Raw genomic sequence first — 26,307 nt, 5'->3', positions numbered from 1 at the left:
GGATTCAGCTTAGAATCTGCCTGCTGTGAATTGTTTTATCTCAATTAAGTTAGTTAGATAATCATAAAATTGTAAAATCAGTTGCTCCCTCAGCATAAAAAAAAATGGTTGTATGAAGAGATCCTCAAGGACCACTCTCTAAAATCTAAATACATTTGCAGGCCATAACTCCAGCCCTACAGCAAATCCACACATAATACCCTTCCAGGGGTCTAAGTGTACCTAGTTATCAGCAATAGGAAGAAAGGTAAATCTCTCTCTTATTACAGCAGTAAAGCTAGGGGGGACATCCTAAGCATAGTCCTAAAACAAACCACTGCTGAAAAAGCAATCATAAAAAGAGTCAGCAAGACTTCTCTACAGGCACTGGTGCACTTAGATTGTCCCATGAGACAGTAATGGCACCAGAACACATCAAGGTTGCCTCGCGCAGCCTGAAATCAACCATGAACGATGCTCACTTGCCATCAGCTATATTTCCAATGATACGGCGATGATATATAGTGGCTACCTGAGAAGCATTCAAATTGTGTAAGCCTATGGAGAGCTTTAAACCAAGCTGTAGAGGTGGGATGAGGAAGGGGAGAAGGGAAACCACACACACTTACCAACAGCCAAGAGGAGAATGCTAGCCACAAAACAGCCGGCACCTACACTCAGATAATAAACTCCTACTCGCATCTCTGCAGGCCAGAGTGGGAAGAGAGTTGCAGCTATAACAGCAGTCACTGTTTTAAAAAAGAGAGTATATGTATGAGAAATACTGGGAAATTTAAGCAGAAATGAATGGCATGAGAAGTAAAATTTGCTAGCTCATCAGCCATGTCAAGAAATCCATTTCTCCTATATTTTAGCAACCTGCACAGTTCCATTCCATAAGGTTGGGCTGGCACATTTTTTTAGGCCATCTGGGGGTGTTATTTCATGCTGCCCTGGGCTTCAAGGCCATGGTAAAACTTCCACTAATTGGACTGAACAAGTTCAGCTGAGTGTCAGTAGGAACTTCTGCCTCTCCAGAAAGTCTGGGCAGATTGTTCCCAGCTAGTTCATGATTGGTTAACAGAGATTACCTCAGATTTGCTAAAGGCATTTGAGTATAAAAACAAGGGGAATAAAAGAAGTTTGCTTTTGCCTTCGTCTGGTTTCATTTTCCCCTTTTCATGGTCTGCTTTGAACTGCCGGCTTTCTGAGGTCCTAGTCTACTGAAGAACTGTGCCATTGGTACATATAGACAGGTTTAGTCGGTTTTGTTGTTTTGCCCTGTAAGTACTGTTTCCAAAGATTGCTCTGTTCTTTTTGTAGGTTACCCCCTTTCCCTTCTCCAAATAAACTTGCTACCTATCTTGATTGAATGTGTGTGCTTCACTGGTACTGAGTCCAGAGCTTTCCTCTTGGTTATTGTTACTGATTAAGGTCTCAGGCTTCGGGCTTTGAAATACAGAGTGCTGGCTTGGGCCTGTGTTTCATAAGCCTTAAGGGTGTTCTGTAAGGTCTGAGAGTCCCCTGGCTCAGGCTGAGTTGGATGTAAAGGGTGGTGGCAGCCTACCTTGATGGGTTGGTGTTCAACCCAAGCAACCTTTTCCCTGCCTACACTGCTGGGAGTTAGGGTATCACCCTTCTCCCTTCACAGGCCATCTGAACAAATATGTTCAGGAACATGGGTTTCCCACATGGCAGCAATAGCACCACCTCAATTGGTTGGGTCTGGTGTATCCATCACAACCTTTGCTTTTATTTGGAAAAAAAAATCACATCTTGAGCCCTCACAATTGCCTTGTAAAGGTGAATGCTGAGTCATCTACAAGCTATGGGCACAATCCATTACAATGTTCTCCATTATAATCTGTCAGAGCTGTACAAGCTCCCATTCATTTCAATGGGACTGGCACAGGAGAACTTCCTGGAGGATTATGCCCCATCACAATGGGCAGGGCCTTCCCAGTGGCCAGCAGCAAGGAACTCCTTCACAACTCCCTATAATTTTTCCTGGACCCCAGTTATTATACTTTTGACCTCTAAACTACTACCTACAAACATCCTTTAAGTTCTACTCCATCTTATTGCTTTATTTTACAACCAGAACAGAGTTTCTAAAATGGGACAGTTTATCTATCTATGCATAACAGCATTTGTATTCACAATATCAGGATTCTTTGGAACCATCAGAAACCATTTTCCATGTTCCACATCTATAGTGTGACCAAAATCATGGACATGTCTTGCTATCCATAAGTAACTCCCCTAATGTCAGGAAAACTTATAGGTAGGTAATCAAAATGTGACACATGGACTTCATTGCCCACTTCTCATTTTAGTGCAGAATCATTATACCAGCCTTGTGGCTCCAGGCTGTAGGAATAGGATTTGGGATTGAACAATCCTCACTCGCTCCTCTCACTTTAAGCAATTCTTGAACCAACTTCACCAAGAGATTTCTGCGGATTATATTGACTGCTATGTTAAACATTTCCTAAAATAGGTAAGGTGGTACCAATTGTTCTATATACATATTCCAAAATATTCCGTATGCTACTACTTAATAGGTAAAACTATGTAACAGAATTAGTGGGGAAATGTACATATTGGGAGTGGGAACCACTCTCTACCGCAGGACATTTCTAGCGCACCCAACCCTACATCACAGTCCTCTCATGATCCTTTAGGAAGGAGGTAACCACTTTTAAACTCAGGGAATTGAGTCATACAACTTAATCGCTCCACTGTGCTGAGATCTGCCACCCAGAAATAAAAAATGCACAACAATATATACTGTGGCCTAGCACTGATTTGCGACAATAAAAGACTGGCCATCAGTTTGTGTTTGTCTTCTTCTTCACTAGAACTAAAACCTTGAAGCAGGTGGTACAACATGTTCGTATTAGAGATAACTAGTAAACACACACACACACACACACACGAAGGCTTCACCCTTGGGAAGGCCTCAGATGTGCTAAGAGGCAGGCAGCTTGGAAGGGTTGCCTGTTTCACTCATTACTGCTCATTCTTACTTACCAAGTATGAGTCCCATGGCAAACGTTTTAAAATGAACTGGGTCATAGATCCACACATAAACCTGGAAGGAGAATGATCATGCAAAAATTAAACCAGATTCTGAAAGACAAAGATTTATGAGGAAGCTGTTTGGAGATGTTTTATTTTTCCTACAGTAGTTCTTCATCACTATAGAATGGCACAGGAGAACATAAGAACATAAGAAGAGCCCTGCTGGATCCGTCCAAAGACCTATTTTGCTCAGGCATCCTGTTCCCTACTGGTAGATATTCTAGTGCCATCTAACATTCATGGATTATTCAGGATGGTTAAAACCTGAGCAGACTGTAAAGAGCTGAAAAGGGTTATCTCCAAACTGGGGGAATGGGCAACAAAATGGCAAACAAAGTTCAAAGTAAGTATACAGTGATGCACAGTAAGGCGAAGCACACATATTCTGATTGGATCTGAACTCACTGTGATTTTCCAGTAAAGAGAAAGGTGAAAAGGGGCAAAAAGGGGTAACCAAACAGATACTGGAGCACCTCCTCTATCAAGAAAGGCTAAGGTGTTTGGGGCTTTTCGTTTAGAAAAAAAAGACACGTAATCAAGAAAGGACATGATAAAGGCTTTTCAAATTAGGAATGGTGTATAAAAAGTAGATCAAGAGAAATCTTTCTCCTTTCATGACAGTAGATTTAAGAGTCAGTCAACTGACTAGCAGAATATTCAGGACAGACAAAAATAAAGTAGTTCTTCACCCAAGGCATAATTAACATAACATTGTGAACAACGTGGTGATGGCTACTGGCTTTGATAGGGATTAGACAAATTAATGGGGAATAGGCCAATGAATGGCTATTAGCCATAACAGCTAATGAGAGCTACCGTATCCATAACAACATAAGAAGAGCCATGCAGGATCAAACCAAAGACCTATCTGGTCCAGCATTGTTTGCAGTGGCCAACCAGATCCCTATGGGAAGCCCACAAGCAGGACATGAGTGCAATAGCAGCCTCCCACTCGTATTCCCCAGCAACTGAAGAGGCATACTGCCTCTAATACTGGAGATGATATATACTAGAAGCCACTGACAGCCCTATCCTTCAAGAATTTGTCTAATCTGCCATTCAAGTTGGTGGCCATCACTATATCTTGTGGTAGTGAATTCCATAGTTTGTTTATGTGCTATGTGATGAAGTACTTCCTTTTATTGGTTCTGAATCTCCCACAGTTCAGCTTCATTGGATGACCCCAGATTCTAATATTATGAGACAATATGCCTCTGAATACCAGTTCCCAGGGGCCAAATAAAAAAGGGGGTTGTCATGAATAGCAAACCAATGTGAGGGGAAAATGAAAACAAGCCAGGTTCTCTAGACTTAATGGTAAACTTCTACAAAAAAGTTCACTTCAAAACTGCTAAGGACACAGGTAAGAGAACAGCTTATCTAAATGTCTGGACATTCTCCAACAGTTGTCTTGATCAGGCTCCTACTCTGTATCAAGTTGCTTCTTGGAATTTATGGAAAACAAAGTGTATAGCTCTGAAGTTGACGGACCACAACTTCTAGTTAATAGAATGAAAAATGAATTCAGTCACAGAACCTCGAGAATACAAATTAGTTAATTTTGAAACGTTGACACACACACAGAGTAGGAAATAAGAAAAGTCAGAGAGAAACCAGCAAAAACTACTGAGCATGAAACAAGTACAAATATACACAGGTAGGGAGCTACATCTCAACTGAAAATAATTTCTGACCAAGATAATCTAGCCTACATGAGTCAAGCAGTATCCAAAGTTCACAGTTGCACAACGTAGCACACTGTTTTATTGCATCTCACTGAAAGAAGAAGTCATCACATATCTTTTTAACTAACCATGTAATAATGCAACAAGACTCAGATTCTGCATTATAGCATCACTGTTTGGTTAATAAATGCCATTTGAGCCAGACAGAGAGCCCTTCAAACAGCAAAGGGAAATTCTGCAAAGATCGATGTTGGTGACCTATAACACACCTCCTAGCTGTTTAATATCAGACATCAAAATAACTGAAGAGACAATATAGTCATGTGACAATAGAGTATGTCCAGCAAGAACTGAGCTATGTATGTGCATGACTTTGATTCCTTTGATACCAAGTGACTCAAAACCTTAGAAGAAAGGATGATAATACCGCTCAGTGGAAATGTTCTGGTAATGGCTCCTTCACATGCACCAGTTTCCTGCCTAATAATCTTAGTCCTAGAAAGATTCATTATCATCATCACCATAGCGTAATCTATGTGCATGGTGCTTTACAAAGAATAGGTATGACAGGTAGGCTTGTATACCCAAAGGGGTGTACAATCTGAAACAGACACAGGGGAACAATAGAGGAAGGGGGGAATGGAGCCATGGGTAAGCAGGCAAAGAATATGTGAACATTTCAATAACATGTATTGTGGCATAGCTACAATAAAGCAGGGGGTAGGTACCAGGGCACCCGAGAGCACCTTTCTTGGTGCTCACTGACGTGCCCTACCCCTCCCACTTAAAAAAAATAACAATGCTTCTTACTGGTATCTGGGATTGCTTGAAAGCAAAGTAAAGGCCTCTAGCTGCTTCCATCATCTTTTCCCATGAATGGGATCTGGCCCACACATGGGGCTCAAGGTCATTCTCAGGAAATTAAGATGGCAGGTGGCTACAGGCCAAAGCTTTCATCTGCAGTGTGCCCAGGACAGTTTTGCAAATTGCCAAATGTGCCCATGGCCCCGATAGGCCCCAAAAGGTTGTCTACCCCTGCAATAAAGTATAGGGGCTACAGGGGATCATCCAAAGGCTTCTTGGAAAATGTGAGTTTGAAGAAGGTCTCTAAGGAAATAAGGAGGTGACTGCATGGAGGTGGTCTGGGAGGTATATAATCTACAATTCCTTATTGTGCACAATCTTCTATTTTGGGGAGAAAACACATACAAAAAATCAAAATTCTATTTCAATAGCTTTCTGGTCTGGATGTGTTAGATTATGGTGAATTTTATAGGATTATTTTAATGATTTAGTATGATGTGAGCCACCTTGGGAGGGTTAGCCTTAAAAGGTGGTATACAAATACTGAAATAAATAAATCTGTAAAATGGCATTACATCAGAAGAATGAATCTGACTTGTACCCTAGCTGCTGTCATATATGGATCTGTTTTTCGTATCAGCTTGTCCAAATAAAATATGAAACTGACCTGTTACTGACATGACTTTAGTTTAACATAATTGGCAGCTGAATTAAGTCTGTTAAACCGGCTACTTGATAGGAATCTAGAAACCCTGAATTTAGGAATTTGGAGTTGAAGTCACTGGGTCTGCACAAACTGTTTCAATATTGCCCCCAGATAAACAGGTGTTACACATTTTATGACCTATGGATCAAAAGACAGTTGTAACTTAGAGAACTGACAGGCTTGATTTTGTGATATCGTGGGATATGTATGTTTCTAAGAAATCTGGTGCTGTGTCACCAGTCCTGAACCCTAGGGAACATAATCTGAGGCATACACAATCTGATGGGACAGGTTCAGGGATACATCTTACTGCAAACCTCCAGCCATAATTATAGTACTGGCCATGGAGAGGGGTGTGTGGGGGGGGGGGGAGTGGAAGGTGCTATTCCTTATTCTGAGCAAGAATAATGATATGGCTCATCTAGCAGCCTATGGTATACACATACTGGACAGCTGCAAACAATAGTGCCAGCACATAAGAACTACCATGTTGAATCAGACCAAAATCCATCTAGCCTTGGCCTGGAATTTCTACATGTTGCAATTTTGTAGTAAGCTTTTTCTTTCTATTAAAATTTATTCACTTTATCCAAAGCTGGCTTCCTTAACACACAGAGCCACACATTTCTAATTTTGACTAACTGCTTGTCATTCTAATACTAGCAGGTAAGGCCAATCCAGTCAAACTAGGGGATTTGTCCAACATTTTTATCACTGGTAAACATTACTGATGGGAAAATGTCAACATTTTAGCAGCAGAGATGATCAGATAACGTACCTCATTTCCATCCAGAAAAACTTGATCTTCATGAGGCTCAAGTTTAAATTTTCTCTTTGTCTCCTTCTTCTTAGGTGTACCAGGAGTCTCATCCTAAGAACATATATTGGAAACAAATTGTTAATGAAAAAGCTCATGAGCATACGCTTTATACCTGGGAGACAGAAGCATTCAAACTGGGATGTAAGGGAGCCTCCCCACCCCCGTCTCCTGCCAATTATTGATTCCAGTTCAGAATATAGTCTTTGGGCTGGGATATATACCCTTAGGACTAGACGTGTCCTTAAATTCACAGAAAATCTCCCACTGATACCAACTGCATGTAGATAAAAAATGTAACCTTAACAAGAAGCTAAACGATTAGTTGGTATTTACTATTTAACCTAATATTACTGATCACTCAGTGAGAAAGATACAATCAGTGATTGTTCTGCCCACTGGTTGCTTTCCCTTACAACACAAAGTTCTAAGGTAATCTATTTATCTACTTAATATTTAAATAGATTTAAAGGTATCTATTTAATAAAGAACATCTTTATTAGACAAATTCCCAAACAGATCTTAAGTCATACATGCTTATAAAATTTGGATTAACTAATGTTGTTCAGTCGTGTCCGACTCTTCGTGACCCCATGGACCATAGCACGCCAGGCCTTCCTGTCCTGCGCTCTCTCCCGGAGCGTGCTCAAGTTCATATTCATTGCATCGGTGATGCTATCTAGCCATCTCATCCTCTGCCGTCCCCTTCTCCTTTTGCCTTCAGTCTTTCCCAGCATCAGGGTCTTTTCCAGAGAGTTTTCTCTTCTCATTAGGTGGCCAAAATATTTGAGCTTCAGCTTCAGTATCTGTCCTTCCAATGAGCACTCAGGGTTGATTTCCTTTAGGATTGACTGACTGGACCTCCTTGCAGTCCAGGGAATTCGTAAGAGACTTCTCCAGCACCACAGTTCGAAAGCATCAATTCTTCGGTGCTCAGCCTTCCTTATAGTCCAGCTCTCACAGCCATACATTACTACTGGGAAAACCATAGCTTTGATTAGACGGACTTTTGTCGGCAAGGTGATGTCTCTGCTTCTTACTATGCTGTCTAGGTTTGCCATAGCTTTCCTCCCAAGGAGCAAGCGTCTTTTAATTTCATGGCTACAGTCACCGTCTGCGGTGATCTTGGAGCCCAAGAAAGTAAAATCTGTCACAGCTTCCATTTCTTCCCCTTCTATATGCCAGGAAGTGATGGGGCCAGATGCCATGATCTTAGTTTTTTTAATGTTGAGTTTCAAACCAGCTTTTGCACTCTCCTCTTTCACCCTCAACAAGAGGCTCTTGAGATCCTCTTCGCTTTCTGCCATTAGGGTGGTATCGTCTGCATATCGGAGGTTGTTGATAATTCTCACAGCAATCTTAATTCCGACCTCTGATTCATTCAACCCGGCATTTCTCATGATGTACTCTGCATATAAGTTAAATAAGCAGGGTGACAATATGCAGCCTTGTCGTACTCCTTTCCCAATTTTGAACCACTCAGTTGTTCCATGTCTGGTTCTTACTGTTGCTTCTTGACCCTCGTACAGGTTTCTCAGGAGACAGGTAAGGTGGTCTGGTACTCCCATCACTTTAAGAATTTGCCACAGTTTGTAGTGATCCACACAATCAAAGGCTTTAGCGTAGTCAATGAAGCAGAAATAGACATTTTTCTGGAATTCTCTTGCTTTCTCCATGATGCAGCGAATGTTGGCGATTTGATCTCTAGTTCCTCCGCCTCTTCGAAACCCAGCTTGTACTTCCGGTAGTTCTCGGTTCGCATACTGCTGAAGCCTAGCTTGTAGGATTTTGAGCATCACCTTGCTGGCATGTGAAATGAGCGCAATTGTGCGGTAGTTTGAACACTCTTTGGCGTTGCCCTTCTTTGGAATTGGAATGTAAACTGACCTTTTCCAGTCTTGCGGCCATTGTTGAGAGTTCCAAATTTGTTGGCATATTGAATGCAGCACTTTAACAGCATCATCTTTTAGGATTTTAAATAGCTCAGCTGGAATACTGTCATCTCCGCTAGCTTTGTTGTTACTAATGCTTCCTAAGGCCCACTTGACTTCACTCTCGAGGATGTCCGGCTCAAGTTCAGTGACCACACTATCATGGCTATCAGGGACATTCAGATCTTTCCTGTATAGTTCTTCTGTGTATTCTTGCCACCTCTTCTTAATCTCATCTGCTTCTGTTAGGTCCCTGCCTTCTTTGTCCTTTATCATGCCCGTCTTTGCACAAAACTTTCCCTTGAGATCTCCAATTTTCTTGAAGAGATCTCTAGTCTTTCCCATTCTGTTGTTTTCCTCCATTTCTTTGCATTGTTCATTTAAGAGGGCCTTTTTGTCTCTCCTTGCTATTCTCTGGAACTCTGCATTCAGTTGGATATATCTTCCCCTTTCTCCCTTGCTTTTCGCTTCCCTTCTTTCGTGAGCTACTTGTAAAGCCTCATCAGACAGCCACTTGGCTTTCTTGCATTTCTTTTTCTTTGGGATGGATTGAGTTGCTGCCTCCTGAACAATGTTACGGACCTCTGTCCATAGTTCCTCAGGCACTCTGTCTATCAGGTCTAATCCCTATAATCTATTCCTCACCTCCACTGTATATTCATAAGGGATATGATTTAGGTCATACCTGAATGGTTTAGTGGTTTTCCCTACGTTCTTCAATTTAAGCCGAAATTTTACAAGAAGCAGCTCATGATCTGAGCCACAGTCAGCTCCAGGTCTTGTTTTGACTGACTGTACAGAGCTTCTCCATCTTTGGCTGCAAAGTACATAATCAATCTGATTTCGATATTGACCATCTGGTGATGTCCATGTGTAGAGTCGTCTCTTGTGCTGTTGGAAAAGAGTGTTTGCTATGATCAGCGTGTTCTCTTGGCAAAACTCTATTAGCTTTTGTCCTGCTTCATTTTGTACACCAAGGCATGCCTGCCTGTTATCCCGGTGATTTCTTGACTTCCTACTTTATCATTCCAATCCCCTATGATGAAGAGGACATCTTTTCTTTGGTGTTAGTTCTAGAAGGTGTTGTAGGTCTTCATAGAATCGATCAACCTCAGCTTCTTTGGCATCAGTGGTTGGGGCATAGACTTGAATTACTGTGATGTTGAATGGTTTGCCTTGGATTCGTACTGAGATCATTCTATCGTTTTTGAGATGGTACCCCAGTACTGCTTTTCCCACCCTTTTGTTGACTATGAGTGCTACTCCATTTCTTCTAAGGGATTCTTGCCCACAATAGTAGATATGATGGTCACCTGAATTAAATTCGCCCATGCCTGTCCATTTTAGTTCACTGATTCCCGAGATGTCGATGTTCAATCTTGCCATCTCATGTTTGACCACCTCCAGCTTACCTTGATTCATTGATCTGACATTCCAGGTTCCTAAACAATATTGTCCTTTACAGCATCGGATTTTCTTTTCACCACCAGACACATCCACAGCTGAGTGTCCTTTCGGCTTTGGCCCAGCCGCTTCACTCTTTCTGGCGCTACTTGGAAATACCCTCTGCTCTTCCCCAGTAGTATATTGGACACCTTCCGACCTGAGGGTCTCATCTTCCGGCGTCATATCTTTTAGCCTTGTGATACGTTCCATGGGGTTTTCTTGGCAAGAATACTGGAGCGGGGTGCCATTTCCTTCTCCAGTGGACCACATTTTGTCAGAACTCTCTGCCATGACCTGTCTGTCTTGGGTGGCCCTGCACGGCAAAGCTTATGGCTTCACTGAGTTACGCAAGCCCCTTCGCCACAACAAGGCAGTGATCCATAAAGGGGATTAACATTCTCCCAAATAAATCCTAAAACGCTTCTCAACCTCTAGTCTACTTTCCTGCGCTCCCCCTCCTAACCCCCCCATGTCCTAGTCATGTTGTCATTCCTTCACTGTGGCCAGAAAGAGTACTCGGGTGATATAGACTTATCTTACCTCTGCTATCACTTCTCTCTAGGGTATACGTCACCCACAATTACTTAAAAATTAAAGCACAATCCAGCCAAAGTTAAGCACTTTTAATTAGCATTTATTTCTATAGGAAAGATGGAAGCACTTCCTAGCTATCCCATTAAAATCAAGGGACTTTAAATGTATCTGGATGCACCCATACATTTAATTTTGTTGTTAAATGTAAAATAATTTACAAGTGATAATTGCAGGGGGACAAAGCAACAACAAGGCATATTTATCACGAAGGCATACTTTCCAATCTATGAGCTATTGGACTGAAAATGCCTTGACTGTACTGGTGGATGACCTTTACCAGGAGATAGCCTGTGGGAATAGAATCCTGTTGTTTCTCCTGAACCTCTCAGTGGCTTTCAATGCCATTGCGCAGACCATGGCATCATTCTGGACCATCTTGCTGGATTGGGGCTTAGAGGCATGGTTCTTGTCCTTTTTGGAGAGGCAAATCCAGAAGGTGGTATTGGGAAACTTACTCTTCCACCTCATGGTTGAGGACCTTTGGGGTTGCACACCCATGCATGAAATCAGTGGAAAGGGTCATCTAGAGGTTTGGGCTGATGTATATCAGTATGCAGACTACACATAGCTCTACCTCTTGTGTTCATCTACTAATCTGGAAGGCACTGGAAGACACCTTAGAGAAGTGTTTGGAGGCACTGCTGGGATGGATGAAGCCACACAGATTAAAACTATATCCAGATAAGGTAGTACTGTTAGTACGGTAGACCACTGATCTTGATGGATTTTTGCAACCAGTTTCATGTCCTACTTGTGGGCTTTCCATAGGCATCTGGTTGGCCTCTCTGGGAACAGAATGCTGTAGATAGCCCTTCGGTCTGATACAGCAGGGCCCTTCCTATGGATCACAGTTCCCCTGAAGAATCAGGTATGTGCTTTGGAGGTACTCCTGTATCTAGTGTTATCTATAGAAGAGCAAGTGACTTCCATGAGTAGGAGTGCCTTTTACCAGCTGTGACCCTATCAGGAGAAAGTGGACTAGGCCTTAGTTACACACACACATCAAGACTGGACTACTATAATGCTCCCTATGTAGGGCTGCCCGCGGAGAGAGTCTGGAAACTTTAGCTGGTATAAAACGCAGCTTCCAGAATGCTTGGGGGGAGAGATTTAAGCAGTTTGCTCATCTTACACCAATTTTGCATCAGTCTGCATTGGTTAGCCACTTATTTCCAGAATCAATTTAAAGTGCTGGTGCAAGCCTTTACAGCCCTGAACAGTTTGGGACCAGGTTTTTTGAAGGACTGCCTACATCCTTTTGAATCTGCTAGGGCCCTAAAATCAGCCCCAGAGGCCCTGCTCTTGGGCTCTTACTAAGGTCAATCACATTGGCAATACCAGGGACAGGACCTTTTCAGGAGTGGCTTTACACTCATGGAATGCCCTCCCTTGACAACTCCACTTGAGCACCTCTCTTGTGTTCTTTAAGTGCACCCTAATATATCTTTATTCTGCCAAGTTTTTATGTCATTATTTTGCTGGCTCCCTGTATAAGATTCTATTTTTTGTGTTTTAAAATTATTACTTGTCAATTGTTTTCAACATTTTTATTGTAAGCTGCCTTGTGAGGGCTTGCCCTAAAAGGTGGGGGTAAAAATTAAAGAAAGAAAGAAAGAAAGAAAGAAAGAAAGAAAGAAAGGCAGGCAGGCAGGCAGGCAGGCAGGCAGGCATACTGGGAGACAGTATCAAGTTATCTACTGGGTTGCATCTCAATGTAATGTGACTGGAAAGCTGCTTACAGAACATGGCTTTCCCATGCCCTCTTCCCCAGTGCAACTCAGTGCAATAGCCGAGAGCTTCGGCTATTGGGCGGTATAGAAATGAAATAAATAAATAAATAAATAAATAAATAAATAAATAACCTCCTGCACCCAGATAAGCTTCTCTTGAGAGTCAGAGAACACGCATAACCCTGGGTTGTGATGCTGGGAGGAGAGACGCTGCTAAAAAATTTGTGGAGGCAGCTTGCAAAATTGGCCTTTGCCCAAGTTTTTGCAGTTTCCCCGTCTGCCAACCTTCGCACAACATCCTAGGCCTCCCTGACAGTTTCTGACCACCAGGAGAAGCATTTTGGGGACCCAGGGAGCTGCAGTGAGGAGACAGGGACAGGACAACCCTATTGTGCAAGTGGTTTGCTGCTCAAATAACTTTTACATGCAACCCATTGTTCCAGTGCCAGGCAAACAGAGATCAGTTGTCTATAAATTTACTTCTCTGGCACAAATATAGCTTGTGGGTGTCATCATTTCTGTCACTTGTTAGATTTTAGTTAAACAGTCAATGGCTTGGATCCTAAGGAAAGTTAATTCAAGGAAACTCATGGAAAGAAAGGTTCCCCATCCCCACCTCCTCCCAGCATGCCCCCATGACCTATCTCACATTACAAATATGGCAGCAAAAGTTTTGTAAATACTCTGTTGGGTATTTATTACTTATTTACTGTATTTTTATCCCAGTTTTCAGACAATTATTCTTTCCCAAAGTGGCTCACAACAATCACTTGGGCTTTGCATTCTTTAAACTATCATCACTTCTTTCACTTCTTGTAAAATCTCCAACTCTAGACTGTTATTGTGCTCTGCTCAAAAGTTACAGTTTTTGCTTATCTAGAACTACATTTCAAGGACCCCAAAATATCACCACAAAAGATGTGGTAGACAGAGGAAAAAAATAAAACTGGGCAATCTTATGTGCACCTCTAGCAGTTTTATTGCACTTAATTTTTGTTTATGAATTGAATGCTACTAAATCCACCACTGATATCATGGTTTGATCTCAGCTAGCCTTGGGGATTTACACTCACCTTCTTGCCCTCTTCTTTCTCACCATCCTTTTTCTTTTCTTTCTCCTTCTCCTTCTTAGCCTTTTCTTCTTTTCCACTATCCTTTTTGCTCTTTTTCTCATCTTCTTTCCCACTCTCGGTCTTTCCTTTCTCTTTCTCTTTTTCCTTTTCTTTCTTTATATCCTTGTCTGGTTTCATTTTCATCACTTTTAGTGCTCGGTGAAAAAATTGTTTCTTTAGAAGCCTTTAAGAAAAATTAAATTCATACTTATTTGGGAGTTTGCTGCTACAGTGGAATTATATGGTGTGGTAGCTTCAGAACTACAATTCCGACAAAGCAAACTATCTATTTTTATTCTATATTATCTTTGGCAGATTCTCTAGAAAGACAGTGAAAAAATATCACCAAAAATTAAAATTAAGAGACAGACATTTGAACAGATCTTGAGCTTGGTTCCTCCTTGGCTTTCTTTCTGTAACCTGCCTTAGGAATATATTTGAAAGGTGGCAGAAAAATTAACATAAAACATCCATCTTCCCCACTGGTTAGGATTTCACAAAAGATATATGCAGATGTTATTAATTACAATATAAGGTGGCTGACACTGAAAATCAAAACAATTTTACAACATTTGGCAATGTACCCTAACCCCATTAAACCCAAATAAATTCTTCATATAATACTAATGATAAAAATCAGGCTTCTTAACGTTATCCTTTACGAGTTGTTTCTTCTATTCCTACAAAGCATAAAGGTGTAATTGGGTAGAGCAATGAGGTTGCTGGAAATTTGGAGTACCCGCAATTTCAGGCACAGCTTTGAAATTCTGCTAGAATAACCCCTCAGAACTGTGCAGGCTGTTGGGATACATGTAAACCCATACGGTGTCAGACTTGCTTCCTTAGAAAAATACCCTCAGGGCAAGAACAATTGTCAGGAGCTGGCACATAAGATGTTTTGACTTACTGGACATGACGTAATTAAAAGACATTTTAACACCTCCTGTTTTAACATAGCAGAAACCTTGGTATGATCGTCACATGGAGGTTTCTACTTGTGTTCCAGCAAATGTGAGTAGAAGCCCTCTGCATTTTTCCCCACTCAACACAAAGAGGTTAGGGACTTAGAAGGCAGGGTTCATGTGCACAAGGACATTGGGGGCAGGGCCAAGATGCAGAGCCCCATGCCTCTTATTTAGGCATAACACCTGAATAGGGCTATACTCTTGGGCTGGATCCAGACATATCCTTCCACAAACAGAAGGATGCCCTCCATTCTTGGAAGGAAATTGGATTCAGCAGAGACTCCCACTGGAGGAAAGGGGGAAGGAGACAATTTTCACTTATCCACCCTACCCCCTGCAGTCCCCTGAAAAGCTGCTGTTGGAAGGTTGGGGAACCCTCCAGAATACTATGAGAGGTGGTACTGGGGGTGCAGGGGGAAGGAAGAATCAAAGAACACCACTTCCCTGTCCCTTCCTGCAGTGGAGCATCCCATGAATGGCTTCCATTCAAGGGAAATCTAGATTGCACCCAATATACTTAAAAGCACTCATAATATTTACAATAATTTCAAAAGACCACGCTCCTACCTGTTGCAATAATCAACTATAGATTCTCGAGTTGTAAACAGAGCTTCTTCTCCTTTCTTGGCCTTTGCCCACTTAGAATCCAAAAGGCAGTCCACAGCTTTTGAGGCTGAAAGGAAAAATGACGACAACAATGCTCAAAAGGGTGCTAAACAGGAGAAATGTGATCCACCTTGGTGCTTTCTGTAGCCAATGGAAATTTTGGACCAGTAATGGATTTTTCTTCTTCTTTGATAATGAACTGTCAGTCTAAACCACCCAGAATAGTATCCAAGCCATTATTTTGCATGTTCTGTTGAGTCCTAGAAATTAATTGGGGAATCAGTTCAAAATAAAGATTTGACTAAAAAAAAATAGGTGGTGGTACACTTACTGGATTCAACCTGAATGAACCATACACACAGAAATCTATTATCTGGGAGCATTTTGATATATTTTGGCCTGTCCACCCTTCTGTCCTCTGTGCTGCTTTCCATTCCTTGAAGAAAAGGCATGACAGAGGCCTGTCATTTTAAAGCTTCAGTCTCCTGTACTTGATTATGAAGAGAAACTGCATGATGGAAGTGGGGAGAGAACAGCATTTGGGCACAAAGCAGAGTGCCTCCTCCATGCCAGCCATTCTCTATTGCCATTAAAGTTGTTCTGTTTCTTTTCTTTCTAAGCTTTGATCTGGAGGGAGGGAGGAAGAGGTGTGAAGGAGTGTGTGTGTGTGTGTGAGTGAGAGAGAGAGAAGCTGGACAGTGAAGTGTTGAGACTGCCTACCTCTGAAGTAGTTAGACCTGCAGGTCCTATGCAATCAGGGCCAGCTCAAGATATTTTGCTGCTTGAGGTGAAAGACGAGATAGTGCTGCCGCTGCCACCACCTCCTCCGCTGCCCGCACACATTCCAGGTACAGAAGCTGACTGCACTGGCAGTTAAATTTCATTTCAACACTAGCAATGGGACAATGTCCTTCACCACACTTGAAGGGAGGAGGCCATATGCGTCACAGGACAGGCCACAAGCACACTCCCTGCATCTGCTGCCTGAGGCAGCTGCCTCACTCTGCCTAACGGCAGGGCCAGCTCTGCACACAGCGCGGAGTGCAGCAATGTCTCTGAAACATTCGAGAGAAGAAATCTGGCAGTAACTAAAATTTCTTGAAAGCTAAAGAAAAAAGGCCATTTGTTAACATCAATGTGATGGCTAACGTAGTATATTGCAGAAGAAAAGCCATGACAGTTTTCGTGAAAGAGTATGCTGTGAGCCTAATTTGGACTGCCAGATAGACCACATTTATGGTCAATTCAGAAGTATGTTGTGTGGATAACAGAAATTATTTACGTATGTCCAGGATGAAAAATACATCTCATGTTCCTATGTACTTTTTTAGGAGTCAGCATCAACTGTGGAGGGCTAGAAAATGTATCAAAATGCCAAGAACCAAACCAAACTTAGGCATCCAAGAAACCAAGTATCTGGGGATTTTATAGCTTTAGACAGCACTGGACCGGTTAAATAGGTGCAGCTGAAAGGTACATTCCAGTATTAGATACAAGTTACCACAGTTGTTAATGCTGAGAAGACATCAGTGGTCACTTTGGACTGATGGGTCAAAACTATCTCTATCTGTCATCGCTGCTGTTGTCATAAGCAGACACTGACCATGAGCAACCAAAGGGAGGGGCACTGCATTTTTCCAGTGATTATGACAATCATAGGAGTATCAAGTTTCTTATATCAGTGCTCTTGTTGTCATTTGCAAAGCCTTTCAAATCTAAATTAAATTACAGTACTTACTTGAAGCTGGTATACTTAGTGGAACATAGGAATTCTATGTATTAAATAGGGCTGTGACTGCAGTTTTAATCAGATTCTCATTTCCCACTTATCTCCTAGCTAAAGACAAGATTAAATTTGTGACCCCATAATGTTACAATTAAAATGTCACCTCACCAATGAAATAATCAACTCTGTGACCCATCATGTTGGTAGACTTGGTTGGACAGTTGAAACGCAGGTATTTAGCAACAGCCTTTTCCTCTTTGAAGGGCTCACCCACTTCCTGTAAGAGAAATACAGAACAAATGCATACTTAAGATTAAAGCCAAAGTATTGTCACTTGGATTTAAAGCTTCTGAAGCTTCCTAAATAATTTTCGTAATTGTTATATGTGTGAGATGTAATGTACCTGGTTTATAAATATCACAGCCTCAAAAAGCCAACTTACTATACTGCTGTGAAGTAAATATTTCATTACAAGGTGATCAAAGTTTGACATTCTAAGAATGGGATAAAGGAGAGACTAGAGGGTGTAAAAGGTATAAACAATGAGGCAAGGAAGCATTAATTAATATAATACAATTGTGTTATGAATAACAGTTTAGTACCAAAAGAATTAATTCCAAAACACAGACACTAGGGTCCATCCAACATGATACAAATGGACTTCTGCTTGGGCAACGGGATGTCCTCCCACCCCCTAGTAGTCCCCAAATACGCCCCAGAGGGTCCACAAACCCTCCAGGAGCAGATTTGGAACTCATCAAGGGAGTTGCAGCGGCAATAGGGAATCCATTCCACCAGTAGTATCTATTCTACTGGCACATCGACACCATTGGCTAGAACTCACTCAGGGCCAGTTCACACATGCACACTCATCAGGTGATAACTTACATGTGTGAAAAAGCCATCACAGATCAAACATCATGAGAAGAGTTTTCATAACACCTCACATCACCTCAAACATGCTTTCATTCATACATTCACCTTTGATTCACCAAACACTGAGATATCAAATAAACTAAGTGATACATACAGATGTGTGAACCAGCCCATAAAGTATTTCTAATTAGCCTCTTTAATTTCAGAATTAACACTCAAAACAGAAAGTATCAAGCCCTTCACAAATATAGAAAACAGTGAAGCAAAATTACGTGCATGTTGTAAACATATTTTATGAGAAAAGAACTATCCTTCGATGTGTCTCTTTGGACGAGTGCAAATTTATCTCCTAGTTTGAAATATTTTTGCCTTGGAACTTAGAAGTTAAGATTGGGAGCCAACATGGATTCTTGTTAGTGGGACACTTTTCTGGGCTTCTGCCCTTTATCAGCAGACAAGCATGCCAGCATATTTCAGCAGCCAGAAAATGGGAAGAGAGCTGACAGAGTATTTGAATATCCTTGGCACCTGCTTGAGTTTTTGACAGGATGTATATGCCAGAGTGTTTCAATTAAGCTGGTTCATTGGATCCAAGAACTTTGAAGACTGGGTACCCACAAGCACCATTTCCTGATTTGGAGGAAGTGAGGGGAATTACGATTTTGCCAGTCCTATATGGGTTTACATTTCCTTGAAAAGGTTCGTAGCTTGGGGAGTGGTCCTGGATCCTCCACTACTGCTGGATTCTCCAGTAACAGCAGTAACCATAGGGGGACCTTTTATCAGCTTAGACTGGTGAGCCTAATGAGGCCACTCCTGTCATACAAGGATTTGGACTCAGAATCCATTCTTCAGTAACCTTGTTAGGGCTTCTGCGATGTGCTCTATGCAAGGCTGACTCTGAAAACAGTTTGGAAGTTGTACTTGGTAGAGAATACTGCAGCTTGCCTCCTGACAGTGACAGAGAAGTTTCGGATGTGCTGTGCTAGCTCTCTGACACATGTATTGTGCGCTATGGATTTAACTGGCATTACGATGACACCTTGGCTCAAGAATCTGTTTTGATTCCGGAAAGTGCAGCCTGAAAAGCTGCTGGAAACTGCTTAGAGATATTTTTAAATATGGACAGCAGTATATCAGTCAATCAAATAAATAAATGTTAAGGTTCTAAACCGCCACAGGAGCCACAGAATATACTTGCTTCTTCCTTAAAGAGAGTTGTTTCCTGCAACCACAGAAAACATGCAAATACTACCCCATGAGGGTATCTTTGAACTGGGCAATCACAAGCACTGGCAGGGAAAGTGGCCCAATCCTGAAGTGTCCCCACCTCCCAGATAGGTCAGCAAAGTCAAATGCTACCTGAGCGCCCTTGATAACACCATTAGTTTTGAGTACTGTACTATCCCCTTCATGGATCACTGCCTTGTTGTGGCGAAGGGGCTTGCGTAACTCAGTGAAGCCATAAGCTATGCCGTGCAGGGCCACCCAAGACGGACAGGTCATGGCAGAGAGTTCTGACAAAATGTGGTCCACTGGAGAAGGAAATGGCAACCCACTCCAGTATTCTTGCCAAGAAAACCCCATGGAACGTATCACAAGGCTAAAAGATATGACGCCGGAAGATCAGCCCCTCAGGTCGGAAGGTGTCCAATATGCTACTGGGGAAGAGCAGAGGGTATTTCCAAGTAGCGCCAGAAAGAGTGAAGCGGCTGGGCCAAACCCGAAAGGACACTCAGCTGTGGATGTGTCTGGTGGTGAAAAAAAAATCCGATGCTGTAAAGAACAATATTGTTTAGGAACCTGGAATGTCAGATCAATGAATCAAGGTAAGCTGCAGGTGGTCAAACATGAGATGGCAAGATTGAACATCGACATCTTGGGAATCAGTGAACTAAAATGGACAGGCATGGGCGAATGTAATTCAGGTGACCATCATATCTACTATTGTGGGCAAGAATCCCTTAGAAGAAATGGAGTAGCACTCATAGTCAACAAAAGGGTGGGAAAAGCAGTATTGGGGTACAATCTTAAAAATGATAGAATGATCTCAGTACGAATCCAAGGCAAACCATTCAACATCACAGTAATTCAAGTCTATGCCCCAACCACTGATGCCGAAGAAGCTGAGGTTGATCGGTTCTATGAAGACCTACAACACCTTCTAGAACTAACACCAAAAAAAGATGTCCTCTTCATCATAGGGGATTGGAATGCTAAAGTAGGAAGTCAAGAAATCACTGGGATAACAGGCAGGCATGGCCTTAGTGTACAAAATGAAGCAGGACAAAAGCTAATAGAGTTTTGCCAAGAGAACATGCTGATCATAGCAAACACTCTTTTCCAACAGCACAAGAGGCGACTCTACACATGGACGTCACCAGATGGTCAATATCGAAATCACATTGATTATGTCCTTTGCAGCCAAAGATGGAGAAGCTCCATACAGTCAGTAAAAACAAGACCTGGAGCTGACTGTGGCTCAGATCATGAGCTGCTTCTTGCAAAATTTCGGCTTAAATTGAAGAACGTCGGGAAAACCACTAAACCATTCAGGTATGTCCTAAATCATATCCCTTATGAATATACAGTGGAGGTGAGGAATAGATTTAAGAGATTAGACCTGATAGAGTGCCTGAGGAACTATGGACGGAGGTCCGTAACATTGTTCAGGAGGCAGCAACTCAATCCATCCCAAAGAAAAAGAAATGCAAGAAAGCCAAGTGGCTGTCTGATGAGGCTTTACAAGTAGCTCACGAAAGAAGGGAAGCGAAAAGCAAGGGAGAAAGGGGAAGATATACCCAACTGAATGCAGAGTTCCAGAGAATAGCAAGGAGAGACAAGAAGGCCTTCTTAAATGAACAATGCAAGGAAATCGAGGAAAACAACAGAATGGGAAAGACTAGAGATCTCTTCAAGAAAACTGGAGATCTCAAGATAACGTTTTGTGCAAAGACGGGCATGATAAAGGACCAAGAAGGCAGGGACCTAACAGAAGCAGATGAGATTAAGAAGAGGTGGCAAGAATACACAGAAGAACTATACAGGAAAGATCTGAATGTCCCTGATAGCCATGATAGTGCGGTCACTGAACTTGAGCCGGACATCCTAGAGAGTGAAGTCAAGTGGGCCTTAGGAAGCATTAGTAACAACAAAGCTAGCGGAGATGACAGTATTCCAGCTGAGCTATTTAAAATCCTAAAAGATGATGCTGTTAAAGTGCTGCATTCAATATGCCAACAAATCTGGAACACTCAACAGTGGCCACAAGACTGGAAAAGGTCAGTTTACATTCCAATTCCAAAGAAGGGCAACGCCAAAGAGTGTTCAAACTACCGCACAATTGCGCTCATTTCACATGCCAGCAAGGTGATGCTCAAAATCCTACAAGCTAGGCTTCAGCAGTATGCGAACCGAGAACTACCGGAAGTACAAGCTGGGTTTAGAAGAGGCAGAGGAACTAGAGATCAAATTGCCAACATTCGCTGCATCATGGAGAAAGCAAGAGAATTCCAGAAAAACGTCTATTTCTGCTTCATTGACTACGCTAAAGCCTTTGATTGTGTGGATCACAACAAACTGTGGCAAATTCTTAAAGTGATGGGAGTACCAGACCACCTTACCTGTCTCCTGAGAAACCTGTACGAGGGTCAAGAAGCAACAGTAAGAACCAGACATGGAACAACCGAGTGGTTCAAAATTGGGAAAGGAGTACGACAAGGCTGCGTATTGTCACCCTGCTTATTTAACTTATATGCAGAGTACATCATGAGAAACGCCGGGCTGGATGAATCAGAGGTCGGAATTAAGATTGCCGGGAGAATTATCAACAACCTCAGATGTGCAGACGATACCACCCTAATGGCAGAAAGCGAAGAGGATCTCAAGAGCCTCTTGTTGAGGGTGAAAGAGGAGAGTGCAAAAGCTGGTTTGAAACTCAACATTAAAAAAACTAAGATCATGGCATCTGGCCCCATCACTTCCTGGCATAGAGAAGGGGAAGAAATGGAAGCAGTGACAGATTTTACTTTCTTGGGCTCCAAGATCACCACAGACGGTGACTGTAGCCATGAAATTAAAAGATGCTTGCTCCTTGGGAGGAAAGCGATGGCAAATCTAGACAGCATAGTAAGAAGCAGAGACATCTCCTTGCTGACAAAGGTCCGTCTAATCAAAGCTATGGTTTTCCCAGTAGTAATGTATGGCTGTGAGAGCTGGACTATAAGGAAGGCTGAGCGCCGAAGAATTGATGCTTTCGAACTGTGGTGCTGGAGAAGACTCTTACGAGTTCCCTGGACTGCAAGGAGGTCAAATCAGTCAATCCTAAAGGAAATCAACCCTGAGTGCTCATTGGAAGGACAGATACTGAAGCTGAAGCTCCAGTATTTTGGCCACCTAATGCGAAGAGAAAACTCTCTGGAAAAGACCCTGATGCTGGGAAAGACTGAAGGCAAAAGGAGAAGGGGACGGCAGAGGATGAGATGGCTAGATAGCATCACCGATGCAATGAATATGAACTTGAGCACGCTCCGGGAGAGAGCGCAGGACAGGAAGGCCTGGCGTGCTATGGTCCATGGGGTCACGAAGAGTCGGACACGACTGAACGACTGAACGACAACAACAACTGTACTATGCTACTCTGTATAACCAGCTAGATGCAAATTATTCAAATGGCAAGAAACCTCCCTGCACTTTCTATTTAGTTGCCAGAACCAAACTCTTGTTCCCTTTGTTTTAACGCATTGTGGGTCCGTTCTCTGTTTGTACCCTGTAACTACCTTGGAGCTTGGACAGTCGATGTTCATGCTTTTTGCTTAGGCATCCCTCACTCTTGTTTATCTGAGCTCTGAGAATAAACCGGGGACTTTGGCTTTAATACCATTCCTTGTGATTCTCTGCTAGCATGATTCTCCATTCCTTCTGTGTTGTCTATCCCACATTTTCAGGGCTAGAGTTTCCCCTGTGTTTTCCAGCTACGCCACCTTATTGCTGGGTTTGCCCAGAGAGATCCTTGTACTCCCAGGGAAAATGCTTTTCCAATCCCAGTAATGTGCCCACTGGGTCCCAAAGCCAGATTCCATACATGCAGGAACACAGTTTGATCTGTGAGGCTTCATGGGCACTCTGCAACCTCAGTGTGAGTTTTCAGCTTTGAGTTTAAAGGAGGAGGTAAAGAAGTGAGCCTCATGTATTGGCAAGCAGCTACCAAAAAGTTCTCAAGCTGAATGAACAAATTCTGAATTGTATTGGGAATTCTAAGGAGAAGCCCCATGGGCAAGACTCTCCATCTAAATGTTTTTAACCAAACTGTGGCAGCTCCAGAGACCCCAATAACAGCTTAGCTTCTGATCAGTCTCCCTGTCATTGCGGTAAAGATTAAATTATCAAGAGTCCACATTTGGATATGCTAAACCCATACTTTGGGACATTTTGTGATAATTTAGTAGTCATGAGTGCTGGGGACAGCAATCCTATGATCCCTGGGGGAGCGTCCCAGGGACCATAAGATGGCTCAGATTCACAACTCCAAGGTCAGAGACAGAGTTCCAACCTTGGAAGGGGGAGTCAGAGATCTGACCCCTACCCTCTTGCAGCTGGCACAGAGAGAATCACATCAGCTGCCTCGAGGTTGGAAAATCAATCTGAGAGAGGGGGGAAAGGGGGTGTTCTGGGGGGCGGAGAGGGGAAGAGACTGGAGAGGCCAGTATACAATTTATCCTGAGCCTCCTCCCCTCTGAAGCACCCTCGCTTGACGGGCTTAAAAACTTGTCTAGCAAAAGCTCAAAGATCGGAGGAGAGGGAGGTAAAGATTGCCTCCGCCACTCCTCCTGCCCTACTGGCTTCAGCCTGGTAGGGCATAGGAATCTCAGAAGCCTCTGAGTTCAGGGCCTTCTGGGCAGCGAGTGTCTTGACGCTACTGCCCTTTTGATCTGAGTTTTTTTCCTCTAAGATATTTCTAAGCATTTTTCTATCTTTTTGCAACCAATCAGGAAGTGAAGTCCTTTGGCTGTTACACAAATATACACACAAGCTGCATATTGCTGTGAATGAGGACATGCAGCAACAGAAGTTACAAATATGGTGGCCATGCATCCTGCTTTACAGAGGACAATCTTCTATTTGAAGGGCCATCCAGTCTAAGTCTCATTTAAAGAGCCTTAAGAAGGGCAAGGGACCTTGAAGTTGCCCATCAACAATTAGCACCTGGACAGTTGACTGAGTAGCCACACAGGTCATCTGGTCATAGTCTTCTCCACTATGGTGAGATGTACTGTATTTCTATTTAAATTATGGGGCTGGATCCAAATTTAGGTGTGTGCAGCTAGGCTGGCAGAAGCGGCCTTCCTCACCCTCTCTCCAGCCCCTTGAAAATGCTACACAGTGGGTTAGGGACCCTGCTGAAGAGGATGAGCCTTAGAGGGACAGGGAGATCCCCCAAAATCAGGCAGAGGCACCTTCACTAAGTGGAGCCCTTCCATTATAGTAGGTGGAGCCTAGATCCAACCCAAAGTAATTATTTCTAAATTTGCATCTATACATATCAATTGGCGTATGCAAATTTCCTGCATATCTGTGCCCCTTTTTTGTCCTTTTCCGGCTATGCATTTCCTCTTTTTTGGCTATGTGTAAATGGCCACTCTAGTTACAGAACCCATATTACTCCTATTCTCACTCAACTGCACTAGCTATTTGCTTTGGGCATGCTGGTGATTGTCTTGAAAGTCCTACACTGTCTGCTCCTAGATATCTTAAGGCGTTCCTCTCCTTGTATGCCCAGAACCATGGGGAAGCCTTGTTCTACGTCCTCTCCTTTTAGGAGGCCAAAACCACAGAGGGTTGGGCTTTCTCCATGGCGGAACTCACACTATGGAACAATATGAGGCTCATTTGGTTCCCTACAGTGTTGGCCCTTTACTGTCAGCTAACCCAGCTATTTCAAAACCCAGCTATTTCAAAACCCAGCTATTTCAAAATGCTTTTGCTATCAGCTAATTGGAGGTTTTAACTGCTACTGCTTTTAATTTGGTTATTAATTAGTTTTGTACACCACTTTGGGTACAGTCTATTTGTCAAATAAGAAAATATATTAAAAAAAAAAAGTAGGCCTGAAGTTAAATGTGTTATCTGTTAAAAAGCTGTGATAAAAGTATTAACAGGTTTTAAAACAATGGATTTAGGTCTGTTTTACATCTTTTAATATCTCACATACAAATACGGCATGGCAAGGAGGAATGGGAAGAACATGCTAGGTGGTTAAAAAAAATTACACAAGCTGAGGAACATGTACAATTATAGTACTAGGTAATTCGTGCTTAATCAAACAACAAGCTATTAAAAGCAAGTAAAAGATACAAACTGAAGAAATTATTACTGAATAGTTATAATAACTTTCCAAGCACTGCTGTTACCTGTTCAGTCACTGAATAAAGGCTATGAAGGTTTGTTTTTCAATTATTTAGCTAGCACAGAGTAAACTGTATAACAACGTTCACCATGTGTTGAGGGGATTTTGGAAAGTACATAAAGAATTTGCAGAGCAACAAACAACCTTAATTCACAAGCTACTTCTAAATCTATGATTCTCAATATCTGGTTACATTCCAGATGAAAGTGGAGCCCCCTATCAGTTACTTATATGCAATTCCACTCAAGTCCTGTAGCAAAAATTATCTAGGGTTAATAAAGTAAATATTAAATAGGAATTAGAGATCAAGAAGCAGGATAATACACTCTCTTCAATTCTCATGCAAAAATTCCTTACCACCACTCTGAGTCACGGTTAAAAAACTACTTGCTTGTGTATTGGCAAAAAAATAGTTAACAGGCTGACCATGCAAAGAGAGCCAAACAAAAATATGATTAAACCTCTCCCTTGAATCTTCTGCCCAGAAAACTTCCAAATCTGTAGTGATATTATATGAAGACAAGATTACAGCTGCAGAAAATAGAAGTATCAAGAAAAGCAGTGCTCCCAATCCTAAAAACACACTTAGAAATTCTACTGAGATCAATAGGACCTATTTTCAAGTATGTTGCTGTTATTATTATTGTTATTGATAATAGCACTATTAATGTACCTGGTAATTTACAAGTATTTAGAAGTAACAGATTCTGTCCAAATAGCTTATAATCTAAATTTTGATAGCGAGTAAGACAACAGAAGGGGGGAGGAAGAGGGAGGGGAAGTTTCTATGGGAAGAATATGCAGAAGTTTAGTCACTCATATTTGCACCTAGTGCTCACTT

At 42.2% G+C, this 26,307-nt stretch overlaps 1 protein-coding gene across 2 annotated transcripts in view; it reads right to left on the bottom strand.

The window, feature by feature from the left end:
- The window catches only part of SEC62 (SEC62 preprotein translocation factor), a 44,168-nt gene that overhangs the window by 7,646 nt on the left and 10,215 nt on the right, over positions 1-26,307 (bottom strand). For both annotated transcript variants that reach the window (XM_084841533.1, XM_084841532.1), the window contains exons 2-7: positions 17,354-17,462; positions 15,421-15,526; positions 13,850-14,072; positions 7,037-7,129; positions 3,013-3,073; positions 609-728 (exon numbers count right to left, since the gene is read on the bottom strand). In XM_084841533.1, coding sequence (XP_084697659.1) covers positions 609-728; positions 3,013-3,073; positions 7,037-7,129; positions 13,850-14,072; positions 15,421-15,526; positions 17,354-17,384 — 634 coding nt within the window. In that variant the 5' untranslated portion in view covers positions 17,385-17,462. The remainder of the gene's footprint in view (positions 1-608; positions 729-3,012; positions 3,074-7,036; positions 7,130-13,849; positions 14,073-15,420; positions 15,527-17,353; positions 17,463-26,307) is intronic.

The sequence above is a fragment of the Heloderma suspectum genome, chromosome 3, assembly GCF_057233095.1.
Source record: "Heloderma suspectum isolate Gila_16-S chromosome 3, 16-S_ref, whole genome shotgun sequence".
NCBI lineage: Eukaryota > Metazoa > Chordata > Lepidosauria > Squamata > Helodermatidae > Heloderma > Heloderma suspectum.
The sequence above is the reverse complement of the archived record's forward strand: the minus strand, read 5'-3'. Positions and strand labels throughout refer to the sequence as shown.